Below are 12,654 nucleotides of genomic sequence, written 5' to 3'. Positions count from 1 at the left end.
CTGTTTCAGTCCATGCTCATTTATTTCTGAAATTTTTACATCTGTGCAACAGTCAAGAGTAGATATTATGTTAAAGTAATCAACAAAGTTATTCCAGAAGACAGATTCAGCATTCACACTTCATTTTATTGTCATCCATTTCTGTGCCAAAACGTGGAACAAACATCTTGACTGACAACTTCAATCAGTTTACTAGTTTTACATTGTATAAGATTTAAGAGGTTAGCAAATAACCTCTAGCTTTTGAGTTCATAGAACACTTATCACACTTCTGTTTGTGAGCAAAGAATTTTCTTCGCTTGAATGTGCGACACAGGTTTGCTTTTGTAGTAATTTTCTTATACTGTCACTGAACAGTGGTGAAATTAGTGTCCATATGTGGGCATCAGTTCATTAACAAAAAAGTCGAAAAATAAGAATGTACAGAGCAGCTTTAGTGGTTCTTAAGGACAGTGATATGTAGTATGGATAAGAAGAGGTCTGTTCAAAAAATGCTGAAAGTTGTCTGCATAATTTTTCTACACTTACGTTTTACTTACTGTGCATGGGCTCCTTAGAAATATTCTGCTCCACAATTGATACACTACTCCGATCACTGTTTCCACTTCCTGGATCATGTGAAGTGCTGTCTGCAAGTTTTCTTTTATCTCATCCATCATTGCAAATCTTCATCCTTTCAATGGGGATTTCAACTTTGGAAATAAAAGTCTGCAGGGGTCAGGTCTGGAGAGTATGGAGGATGAAGCAGCACAGTGATTTCTTTTTTTGTGCAATAGCCATGCACCAACAGGGATGAACGTGCGGTTGTGTTATGATGAAATAGCCATGGAGCCATGAATTGTATCACCACATATCAGGCAGTTTCCTTCTCATCAAGTTATCTCACACGTGTCGCAACACGTCACGATAGTGCCATAACCGTAGAACCATATCTGATCACCAGTTTTGATTCTCTTGAGGAACATTTCATTTGTGTGATCTGAAAGCTCTTCACAGATTGCAAGGCGAAGGTCTTTCTGGTCTTGACGCATGAGCTGTGGGATGAACTTGGCAGCAACACAATGAATTCGAAGATGTTGCATCAGGATTTCACGATATGATCCAATTGAAATGTTACATTCTTCTCCAAACTCTCGGTCAGTCATGCACCAAGAATTTCTACTTGCACTGTGACTGTAGGCGATACAGTGCAGATGATTTGTGATTAATGTTGCTCCCTGTTGCAAATCTGTTCTGAGAAGTAAAACACGCATTTTGGATTATTGTCCACAAATCTGGAGATCAACAGCCTTGACTGTATTATGTGGCTTGTCCAAAAAAATCTCAAATTAGTGCAGCCATGGACAGAAGTTGCATAGTAGACATATCTCCCAGTAGACGTCGTTGTGCCACTTTCAGTATTGTCAATTGTCACCTGATAAGTTTTTGATTGCCCACAGTGATCTTTTTGCTGCAGTTGTCCTGCTCTCTGCTCATTTCTTAAGATGGTAGATTTGCGGCCACTAAGAGCAGCTGTGAAAGTTTGTTTCAAGAAAGTAAGTGCAGAAACTTGATGTTGAAAGCGGCTTGTAAAGATGATGCCTAGTGATAATGTGTACGAGTGGTTTACTTATTTCAAAAATGGTGACATGTCAGTTTGTGATAAACATAGTTCCGTCAACTGCCTGAATGTACAAAAATGTTGAGAAATTTTATCAACTTGCACTTAAGAAAATTGATGGTGGACCATGGACTAATGAACATATGGTGGAGTTAGCCAGATTGCTTTGCAGCATGGTTCAGTTAATTTTAATAAGAATTTGTGAATGAGAAAGGTCTCTCAAATTTGTGCCTCAAATTATAATTGATCAGTGAAAAGGGTTGCAATTGGAAACACCAGACTGATTTTTGAAGATACTTAGGATGAGTCAAGGTGCTATGGTTATGATCCTGAACCTATACAACAATCAAAACAATTCTTTTTCACTTTATTTCTTATTTGAGCCATTTTGTGCTAATTATTTCTGTGGTTCCTGCATAAAGAACACCTCAGGAGAGTTTTGGGAGTAACTGTAATGAATTTTGTATATTCAGTGGTCTGAAAGGTATTGGCTTTATGTAAGAACCTGTGCCTTAACCCAAAAGGATAGCCATGTGCTGCTTTAGGTGGATCCCAACATACTTTGAAAAGGAGGTTGTTACATTCTGCTTTACTACATAAGCAATTGGTGAGTTCTCAATTTATCTGGGCTACAATGTTGGTTTTGAAAGCCCACTCTATATAGCAGATGGAACCCTCAGTGATGCCAGATGGATAGCAACAATAGTGTATCTGTTTTGCGTGCTTCCTTGTTTAGTTGGAGGACCAACCTTTCGGGTATCAAGCTGCATTTTCAGGGAGTGCGTATGTGGGAGGGACAGTAACGTTTAGGTATTTATTTTGTGTGTTCTTCAAAGAACTGTTTCTTCAAAAACTTTTCACTCTAGAAGCCTTATCATGAACTTTTAGGTAATTATTTGGAATGTGATGTTCACACAGCAGCTAGTATTAAATTAGGTGGCAGGGGTCCTGCACTTCGCAGCAGTTGCAGAAAATGTTTGGCTTGGCCAAGAAATCACTATTGTTTATGATCTTATACTGTTATATGTCTGCATTACAGGGTAGGTGAAATCATTGGCAGCTTTATATTCCTCTTTTTGAGGCTGTTTGGGCTCTACTCACTTTTATTAACCAGTGCTTGTAACAAGTAAGCACTAGCACCTTCATTTTGTGTAGGAAGCTTTTAATGTATCATAGACTTCTGTTGCCCACCTGTGCTCCCTGTGTGGGAAGATGGCAATTAGCTTTCATCGTGATGTGTGATGCAGTTTCACATCACTTTTGGAACGATGCACAACTAATGTTTGTGGAGCTTATGCACAGTAGTTGGCTTTAGGCTGCCCGTCACCATCTGCACTGACTCATTCTCTATGGTATCAACACAATGTCAAAAGTGACATAGCAGTTGTAGGTCAGCACCTAGTGTCCCGTTAGTCACATATTTGATGATGATCCTGGCACAGACTGTGGCTTGGATGTGGAGAATTGTTCTTGAATGTTGAAGTCCAGGAGTTGTCACACGTTAAAGCCCTGGGTCTCAGTTGTCCATGCAGAAAGCATATGCTTGCATTGGCTTGAGGTTTACTTTCAGGTGGTTTTTCATTCCCCATATTCCATATCATCCATTGCCAAGTAATCCTGTTCTTGGTCTTGTATTTTAGCAACGTCTTCGGTCCCAGGTTCGATCCCCGCAACTGCCTAAATTTTGATAAATAATCAGCATTGGCGGCTGAAGACTTCCGGCATAAGAAGTCAGCCTCATTCTGCAAACGGCCTTGTCAAAGAGGGCGGAGGAGCGGATAGAGGTTCAGGGCACTCTCTTGTCCTAAGGGTGGGAAATGGCCCCTAAAGGCGGAAGAATCAGCAATGATCAACGACATGAGGATGCAGAAGGCAATGGAAACCACTGCATTAAAGACACGTAACATGTATCCACAGGACATGTGGCCTGTAATTGAAGAAGTGTCATGATGATCTCTCCATTGGCAAAATATTCCGGAATAGTCCCCCATTCGGATTTCTGGGAGGGGACTGCCAAGGGGGAGGTTACCATAAGAAAAAGATTGAATAATCAACGAAAGGGTAACGTTCTACGAGTCGGGACATGGAATGTCAGAAGCTTGAACGTGGTAGGGAAACTAGAAAATCTGAAAAGGGAAATGCAAAGGCTCAATCTAGATATAGTAGGGGTCAATGAAGTGAAGTGAAGTGGAAGGAAGACAAGAATTTCTGGTCAGATGAGTATCGCGTAATATCAACAGCAGCAGAATATGGTATAACAGGTGTAGGATTCGTTATGAATAGGAAGGTAGGGCAGAGGGTGTGTTACTGTGAACAGTTCAGTGACCGGGTTGTTCTAATCAGAATCGACAGCAGACCAACACCGACAACGATAGTTCAGGTATACATGCCAACGTCGCAAGCTGAAGATGAACAGATAGAGAAAGTGTATGAGGATATTGAAAGGGTAATGCAGTATGCAAAGGGGGACGAAAATCTAATAGTCATGGGCGACTGGAATGCAGTTGTAGGGGAAGGAGTAGAAGAAAAGGTTACAGAAGAATATGGGCTTGGGACAAGGAATGAAAGAGGAGAAAGAATAATTGAGTTCTGTAACAAGTTTCAGCTAGTAATAGCGAATACCCTGTTCAAGAATCACAAGAGGAGGAGGTATACTTGGAAAAGGCCGGGAGGTACGGGAAGATTTCAATTAGATTACACCATGGTCAGACAGAGATTCCGAAATCAGATACTGGATTGTAAGACGTACCCAGGAGCAGATATAGACTCAGATCACAATATAGTAGTGATGAAGAGTAGGCTGAAGTTCAAGACATTAGTCAGGAAGAATCAATACGCAAAGAAGTGGGATACGGAAGTACTACGGAATGACGAGATACGTTTGAAGTTCTCTAATGCTATAGATACAGCAATAAGGAATAGCGCAGTAGGCAGTACAGTTGAAGAGGAATGGACATCTCTAAAAAGGGCCGTCACAGAAGTTGGGAAGGAAAACATAGGTACAAAGAAGGTAGCTGCGAAGAAACCATGGGTAACAGAAGAAATACTTCAGTTGATTGATGAAAGGAGGAAGTACAAACATGTTCCGGGAAAATCAGGAATACAGAAATACAAGTCGCTGAGGAATGAAATAAATAGGAAGTGCAGGGAAGCTAAGACGAAATGGCTGCAGGAAAAATGTGAAGACATCGAAAAAGATATGATTGTCGGAAGGACAGACTCAGCATACAGGAAAGTCGAAACAACCTTTGGTGACATTAAAAAAAGCAACGGTGGTAACATTAAGAGTGCAACGGGAATTCCGCTGTTAAATGCAGAGGAGAGAGCAGATAGGTGGAAAGAATATATTGAAAGCCTCTATGAGGGTGAAGATTTGTCTGATGTGATAGGAGAAGAAACAGGAGTTGATTTAGAAGAGATAGGGGATCCAGTATTAGAATCGGAATTTAAAAGAGCTTTGGAGGACCTACGGTCAAATAAGGCAGAAGGGATAGATAACATTCCATCAGAATTTCTAAAGTCATTGGGGGAAGTGGCAACAAAACAACTATTCACGTTGGTGTGTAGAATATGAGTCTGGCGATACACCATCTGACTTTCGGTAAAGCATCATCCACACAATCCCGAAGACGGCAAGAGCTGACAAGTGCGAGAATTATCGCACAATCAGCTTAACAGCTCATGCATCGAAGCTGCTTACAATAATAATATACAGAAGAATGGAAAAGAAAATTGAGAATGCGCTAGGTGACGATCCGTTTGGCTTTAGGAAAAGTAAAGGGACGAGAGAGGCAATTCCGACGTTACAGCTAATAATGGAAGCAAGGCTGAAGACAAATCAAGACACTTTCATAGGATTTGTCGACCTGGAAAAAGCGTTTCACAATATAAAATGGTGCAAGCTGTTAGAGATTCTGAAAAAAGCTATAGGGAGAGACGGGTCATATACAATATGTACAACAACCAAGAGGGAATAATAAGAATGGACGATCAAGAACGAAGTGCTCGTATTAAGAAGGGTGTAAGACAAGGCTGTAGCCTTTCGCCCCTACTCCTCAATCTGTACATCGAGGAAGCAATGATGGAAATAAAAGAAAGGTTCAGGAGTGGAATTAAAATACAAGGTGAAAGGATACCAATGATACGATTTGCTGATGACATTGCTATCCTGAGTGAAAGTGAAGAAGAATTAAATGATCTGCTGAACGGAATGAACAGTCTAATGAGTACACAGTATGGTTTGAGAGTAAATCAGAGAAAGACGAAGGTAATGAGAAGTAGTAGAACTGAGAACAGTGAGAAACTTAACATCAGGATAGATGGTCACGAAGTCAATGAAGTTAAGGAATTCTGCTACCTAGGCAGTAAAATAACCAATGACGGATGGAGCAAGGAGGGCATCAAAAGCAGACTCGCTATGGCAAAAAAGGCATTTCTGGCCAAGAGAAGTCTACTAATATCAAATACCGGCCTTAATTTGAGGAAGAAATTTCTGAGGATGTACGTCTGGAGTACGGCATTGTATGGTAGTGAAACATGGACTGTGGAAAAACCGGAACAGAAGAGAATCGAAGCATTTGAGATGTGGTGCTATAGACGAATGTTGAAAATTAGGTGGACTGATAAGGTAAGGAATGAGGAGGTTCTACGCAGAATCGGAGAGCAAAGGAATATGTGGAAAGCACTGATAAGGAGAAGGGACAGGATGATAGGACATCTGCTAAGACATGAGGGAATGACTTCCATGGTACTAGAGGGAGCTGTAGAGGGCAAAAACTGTAGAGGAAGACAGAGATTGGAATACGTCAAGCAAATAATTGAGGACGTAGGTTGCAAGTGCTACTCTGAGATGAAGAAGTTAGCACAGGAAAGGAATTCGTGGCGGGCCGCGTCAAACCAGTCAGTAGACTGATGACAAAAAAATATTCAGAGAGATCAGTTGAGACATTGGGATCTGGGTTGTACAGTTATCTAGCAACAGTACAACCCTGCTCTGTTCAGGCAGATAAAGTTTTTTTATGCTCTATCACAAAAGGTACAAAATTCTGCAAAAACCAGTACTTAAAACAATTCTGATGTTATCCATGCATTGGAATGAGCTCCATAAATTACACAAAAATTTAAAATGTGCGTAAAAGCTGTTGACGTTTTGTGTTTCACAAGAATGTGAGGGGTCAACATGTTATCTAGATCATTCAAATGCAATAAAACTATCAACTGATCACCCTCTTCCCCTTCCCTCTCTCTCCCTCCCTCCTCCCTCTCCCTCCCTCCTTCCTTCTTCCCCCTCCCTCCCTCCTTCCTTCTTCACCCTCCCTCCCTCCTTCCTTCTTCCCCCTCCCTCCCTCCTTCCTTCTTCCCCCTCCCTCCCTCCTTCCTTCTTCCCCCTCCCTCCCTCCTTCCTTCTTCCCCCTACCTCCCTCCTTCCTTCTTCCCCCTCCCTCCCTCCTTCCTTCTTCCCCCTCCCTCCCTCCTTCCTTCTTCCCCCTCCCTCCCTCCTTCCTTCTTCCCCCTCCCTCCCACCTTCCTTCTTCCCCCTCCCTCCCACCTTCCTTCTTCCCCCTCCCTCCCACCTTCCTTCTTCCCCCTCCCTCCCACCCTCCATCTTCCCCCTCCCTCCCTCCCACCCTCCATCTTCCCCCTCCCTCCTTCCCTCCTTCTTCCCCCTCCTTCTTCCCCCTCGCTCCTTCCCCCTCCCTCCTTCCCCCTCCCTCCCTCCCACCTTCTTCCCCCTCCCTCCCTCCCTCCCTCCCTAATTCTTCCCCCTCCCTCCCTCCCTAATTCTTCCCCCTCCCTCCCTCCCTAATTCTTCCCCCTCCCTCCCTCCCTAATTCTTCCCCCTCCCTCCCTCCCTAATTCTTCCCCCTCCCTCCCTCCCTAATTCTTCCCCCTCCCTCCCTCCCTAATTCTTCCCCCTCCCTCCCTCCTTCTTCCCCCTCCCTAATTCTTCCCCCTCCCTCCCTAATTCTTCCCCCTCCCTCCCTAATTCTTCCCCCTCCCTCCCTAATTCTTCCCCCTCCCTCCCTAATTCTTCCCCCTCCCTCCTTCTTCCCCCACCCTCCCCACTCTTCACCCTCCCCCCACTCTTCACCCTCCCCCCACTCTTCACCCTCCTCCCACTCTTCACCCTCCCCCCACTCTTCACCCTCCCCCCACTCTTCACCCTCCCCCCACTCTTCACCCTCCCCCCACTCTTCACCCTCCCCCCACTCTTCACCCTCCCCCCACTCTTCACCCTCCCCCCACTCTTCACCCTCCCCCCACTCTTCACCCTCCCCCCACTCTTCACCCTCCCCCCACTCTTCACCCTCCCCCCACTCTTCACTCTTCACCCTCCCCCCACTCTTCACTCTTCACCCTCCCCCACTCTTCACTCTTCACCCTCCCCCACTCTTCACTCTTCACCCTCCCCCACTCTTCACCCTCCCTCCCCCCCCACTCTTCACCCTCCCCCCATCTCTTCACCCTCCCCCCACTCTTCACCCTCCCCCCACTCTTCACCCTCCCCCCACTCTTCACCCTCCCCCCACTCTTCACCCTCCCCCCACTCTTCACCCTCCCCCCACTCTTCACCCTCCCCCCACTCTTCACCCTCCCCCCACTCTTCACTCTTCACCCTCCCCCCACTCTTCACTCTTCACCCTCCCCCACTCTTCACTCTTCACCCTCCCCCACTCTTCACTCTTCACCCTCCCCCACTCTTCACCCTCCCTCCCCCCCCACTCTTCACCCTCCCCCCACTCTTCACCCTCCCCCCACTCTTCACCCTCCCCCCACTCTTCACCCTCCCCCCACTCTTCACTCTTCACCCTCCCCCCACTCTTCACCCTCCCCCCACTCTTCACTCTTCACCCTCCCCCCACTCTTCACCCTCCCCCCACTCTTCACCCTCCCCCCACTCTTCACCCTCCCCCCACTCTTCACTCTTCACCCTCCCCCACTCTTCACTCTTCACCCTCCCCCACTCTTCACCCTCCCCCACTCTTCACCCTCCCTCCCTCCCCACTCTTCACCCTCCCTCCCTCCCTCCCCACTCTTCACCCTCCCTCCCACCCTCCCCACTCTTCACCCTCCCTCCCCCCCTCCCCACTCTTCACCCTCCCTCCCACCCTCCCCACTCTTCACCCTCCCTCCCTCCCTCCCCACTCTTCCCCCTCCCTCCCTCCCTCCCTCCCCACTCTTCCCCCTCCCTCCCTCCCCACTCTTCCCCCTCCCTCCCTCCCTCCCTCCCTCCCTCCCTCCCTCCCCACTCTTCCCCCTCCCTCCCTCCCTCCCTCCCTCCCCACTCTTCCCCCTCCCTCCCTCCCTCCCTCCCTCCCTCCCCACTCTTCCCCCTCCCTCCCTCCCTCCCTCCCTCCCTCCCCACTCTTCCCCCTCCCTCCCTCCCTCCCTCCCTCCCTCCCCACTCTTCCCCCTCCCTCCCTCCCTCCCCACTCTTCCCCCTCCCTCCCTCCCTCCCTCCCTCCCTCCCTCCCTCCCCACTCTTCCCCCTCCCTCCCTCCCTCCCCACTCTTCCCCCTCCCTCCCTCCCCACTCTTCCCCCTCCCTCCCCTCCTCGCTCCCCTCCCTCCCTCCCCTCCTCGCTCCCCTCCCTCCCTCCCCTCCTCGCTCCCCTCCCTCCCTCCCCTCCTCGCTCCCCTCCCTCCCTCACCTCCTCGCTCCCCTCCCTCCCTCACCTCCTCGCTCCCCTCCCTCCCTCACCTCCTCGCTCCCCTCCCTCCCTCCCCTCCTCGCTCCCCTCCCTCCCTCCCTCCTCGCTCCCCTCCCTCCCTCCCTCCTCGCTCCCCTCCCTCCCTCCCTCCTCGCTCCCCTACCTCCCCTCCTCGCTCCCCTCCCTCCCCTCCTCGCTCCCCTCCCTCCCCTCCTCGCTCCCCTCCTCGCTCCCCTCCTCGCTCCCCTCCTCGCTCCCCTCCTCGCTCCCCTCCTCGCTCCCCTCCTCGCTCCCCCCCTCGCTCCCCCCCTCGCTCCCCCCTATCACTCCCCCCTATCACTCCCCCCTATCACTCCCCCCTCCCTCCCCCCTATCACTCCCCCCTCCCTCCCCCTATCACTCCCCCTCCCTCCCCCTATCACTCCCTCCTCCCTCCCCCTATCACTCCCCACTCACTCCCCCCATCCCTCTCACTCCCCCCATCCCTCTCACTCCCCCATCCCTCTCACTCCCCCCATCCCTCTCACTCCCCCCATCCCTCTCACTCCCCCCATCCCTCTCACTCCCCCCATCCCTCTCACTCCCCCCATCCCTCTCACTCCCCCCAATCCCTCTCACTCCCCCCATCCCTCTCACTCCCCCCAATCCCTCTCACTCCCCCCATCCCTCTCACTCCCCCCCATCCCTCTCACTCGCCCCCATCCCTCTCACTCGCCCCCATCCCTCTCACTCGCCCCCATCCCTCTCACTCCCCACTCTCGTAGTGAGTCACATTGCAGTCATATTCAGTTTTCTTCTCACCTCCTCGTCATCCTTTGGGACAACAAAGGGTCGAGCTTAACACAATTCTGCAAACCATTTGCAAACATTCTTTTTTAGAGTGATTGATTAGTGAAAGTTATCTGATTTCAGGCATTGTTGACAGGACATTCTTTTATGAAAATCATGAGGCAGTCATTAACCTTAATGTGACATTTTCGTTGTTTTGCAACACTGCTTCTTCAAACGCTCACTGTAAACAAACTGCTTATCCAATTTATGAGCTGCCATTCTTTTAACAAAGGGAAATGCCTAATTTGAAGGTCATAATGGCAAATCTCAGTAGCATCATGTTGCTGTCAAATGTAAAAAAAACTTAGTTTAACTGTAAATTTCTCTGATATTTGTTTTAAATGTTATGGTTTTGTATTAGCTGTAATAGTGAATTTGCTAATGTTCTTACCATATCCTCCAATCTGCATAGAAATACTAAATTTACATTTGTTTTCCAGGAGGCATTGCATGTGCAAATGTCCTTAGTGACTTATATGCCATGGGTGTGTCACAGATTGATAGTGTGCTGATGATTATTGCGCCCTCTTCAAAGTTTAGTGACAAGGAGAGAGATGTAATATTACCATTGCTGGCTAAAGGATTTCAGGTTAGTATCAGGTCTGTGTGTGTGTGTGTGTGTGTGTGTGTGTGTGTGTGTGTGTGTGTGTGTGTGTGTGTGTGTGTAAATTAAAAGCTCAGCACAGTAGTCAATGAGTACATTATAAAATCTGATGTGTGTATTGTTTAGTATGTTTTTCACAGAGTAGTTTCCACCTTTTATTCGGTTAGAGGTATATGAAATATCTGATGTCAGTAGTAGTTCAGTTCATTTTACTTGGAGAATTATGTATGAGAAAGTATTGTGCAAGATCAGTGCTGCCCCGTTTGTATAGTACCGAGCAACAGCAGATTCGAAGAATAATTTCTGAGCTGTATTTGGGTACCTAGACAACCTATAACTCCATACATGCTGAGACCTACTGGTGTGCATTTATGTAAATTTTTTTTTTTTTTCCCCCCTTAAGGAAAGGGCTACTTTAACTAACTCTTAGGCCATACATGTTGTAATATTGTTAACATAGTGATGGATTTCTGTTGTTTCTACTGTTCTACATATAATTGTTTTCTGTTTAGCAGTAATTGAACTGTGCTGTTTAAATAAGTATACTTGTCCAATTTTTAACTTCATTCATTCAACTGTTGTTTTCCAAGAATCATTACATGTGCGACTGTTACTTTCTTCGAATTTTGAATGTCTATATTTTCCTGTTTAATTACATACAGCTATTAAAAAGCAGTGGTTCTAGTGTCATATCTTGTATTAAAATTGAACAGAAATAGAATTGTTTGAAGTTAGAATTTTCCATGTTTTTTAGAGAACAGTTGAGAGGGGGAAGAGTGGATACAAAAACCTGATGCACTTTGAAGGAATGTTGGTTCTTAAGCTAGATACTTGAACATTAGTCATGAAACACCTGGTACAGTGTAGGGTCCCAACACACACATACATCACCAGCATAATGTAAGAACGTTAATTAGTGTCAAATGTTACTGATCACAAAATACGGATGAATCAGTAAAGTTCCATACTATAAGTATTCAGGCAAAATCTTTGAAATCTCCGGGGGGGAGGAGGGGGCGGGAGGGGGGGGGGGGAGGGGGGGGACCTTAGGGTAAAATCTACATAATCTACAGTACACACAAAAATCAGGCATTATAACACACATATCAAGCTTGTAGTCTTGTATGCTGGCGAAATGCTTACACACTACAGAAAAGGTGATCTGGAAGGGATGAGGGCTGTACTGGAAGTACTTGACCTGACGTATGGATAGCAGTTGTAGTTTCAAACAAATGGTGTGGTAAAAGTACCAGTCTTATAAAGCTTAGGTTTGAAGTTTGGCAATGCTACGTTGTCTAGTGTTTGTTTGGCAGCCACCAATAGTGAACAGTCTGTGAATCTGTAAATTTGGATAAAACTGGTCATTGTTATGTGGTACAATAGTTCCATTTGAAAGGTCTTAGTCCTACTGTTAGTTCTGAGCTACATTCTGCTTGGAAGGACTCTGCTCCTTTGTTTACAACAGTCAGGTATTGATCAGCAGAGTTTAAGTGAGGCCGTATGGCCTGCCAAGGTGAATGTCTCAGTGGTCGACCAACAGAAGTGACAGTAAAGAAATCGTGAAGAAAATCCACAAAATGGTATTGGGTGACCATCAACTGAAAGTGCATGAGCTAGCCGACATTGTTGGCATTTCAAAAAGTGCAGTAAATTACATGCTCACTGAAAATGTGGACATGAGGAAGCTGTGTGCAAGATGGGTGCTATAATTACCCACAGTGGAATAAAAACAGTATCGTAAGGATGTTTCGCTCGAGTTTTTGGTGATGTTGCACTGGAATAAAGCAAAATTAGTGTGTTGATGCACAACTATGGATGAAACATGGGTACATCAGTTCTCACCTGAGACAAAGGAACACTCAAAACAGTGGATTGCAAGAGGTGAATTGGCTCCAAAGAAGACGAAGACATGACTTTAAACAACTGCATTTAGTAAGGAAAAGTTTGTTTCATCATAATAATGCACCG

The 12,654-nt window shown here is 46.6% G+C and overlaps 1 protein-coding gene across 1 annotated transcript in view; it reads left to right on the top strand.

The window, feature by feature from the left end:
* The window catches only part of LOC126469669 (selenide, water dikinase 1-like), a 166,144-nt gene that overhangs the window by 64,173 nt on the left and 89,317 nt on the right, over positions 1–12,654 (top strand). The window contains exon 3 of the mRNA XM_050096818.1: positions 10,523–10,671. Within this exon, the coding sequence (XP_049952775.1) occupies positions 10,523–10,671 (149 nt within the window). The remainder of the gene's footprint in view (positions 1–10,522; positions 10,672–12,654) is intronic.

The sequence above is a fragment of the Schistocerca serialis genome, chromosome 3, assembly GCF_023864345.2.
Source record: "Schistocerca serialis cubense isolate TAMUIC-IGC-003099 chromosome 3, iqSchSeri2.2, whole genome shotgun sequence".
In the NCBI taxonomy this organism is placed as follows: Eukaryota; Metazoa; Arthropoda; class Insecta; order Orthoptera; family Acrididae; genus Schistocerca; species Schistocerca serialis.
Note: the sequence above shows the minus strand (reverse complement) of the source record. Positions and strands in the feature narration are given on the sequence as shown.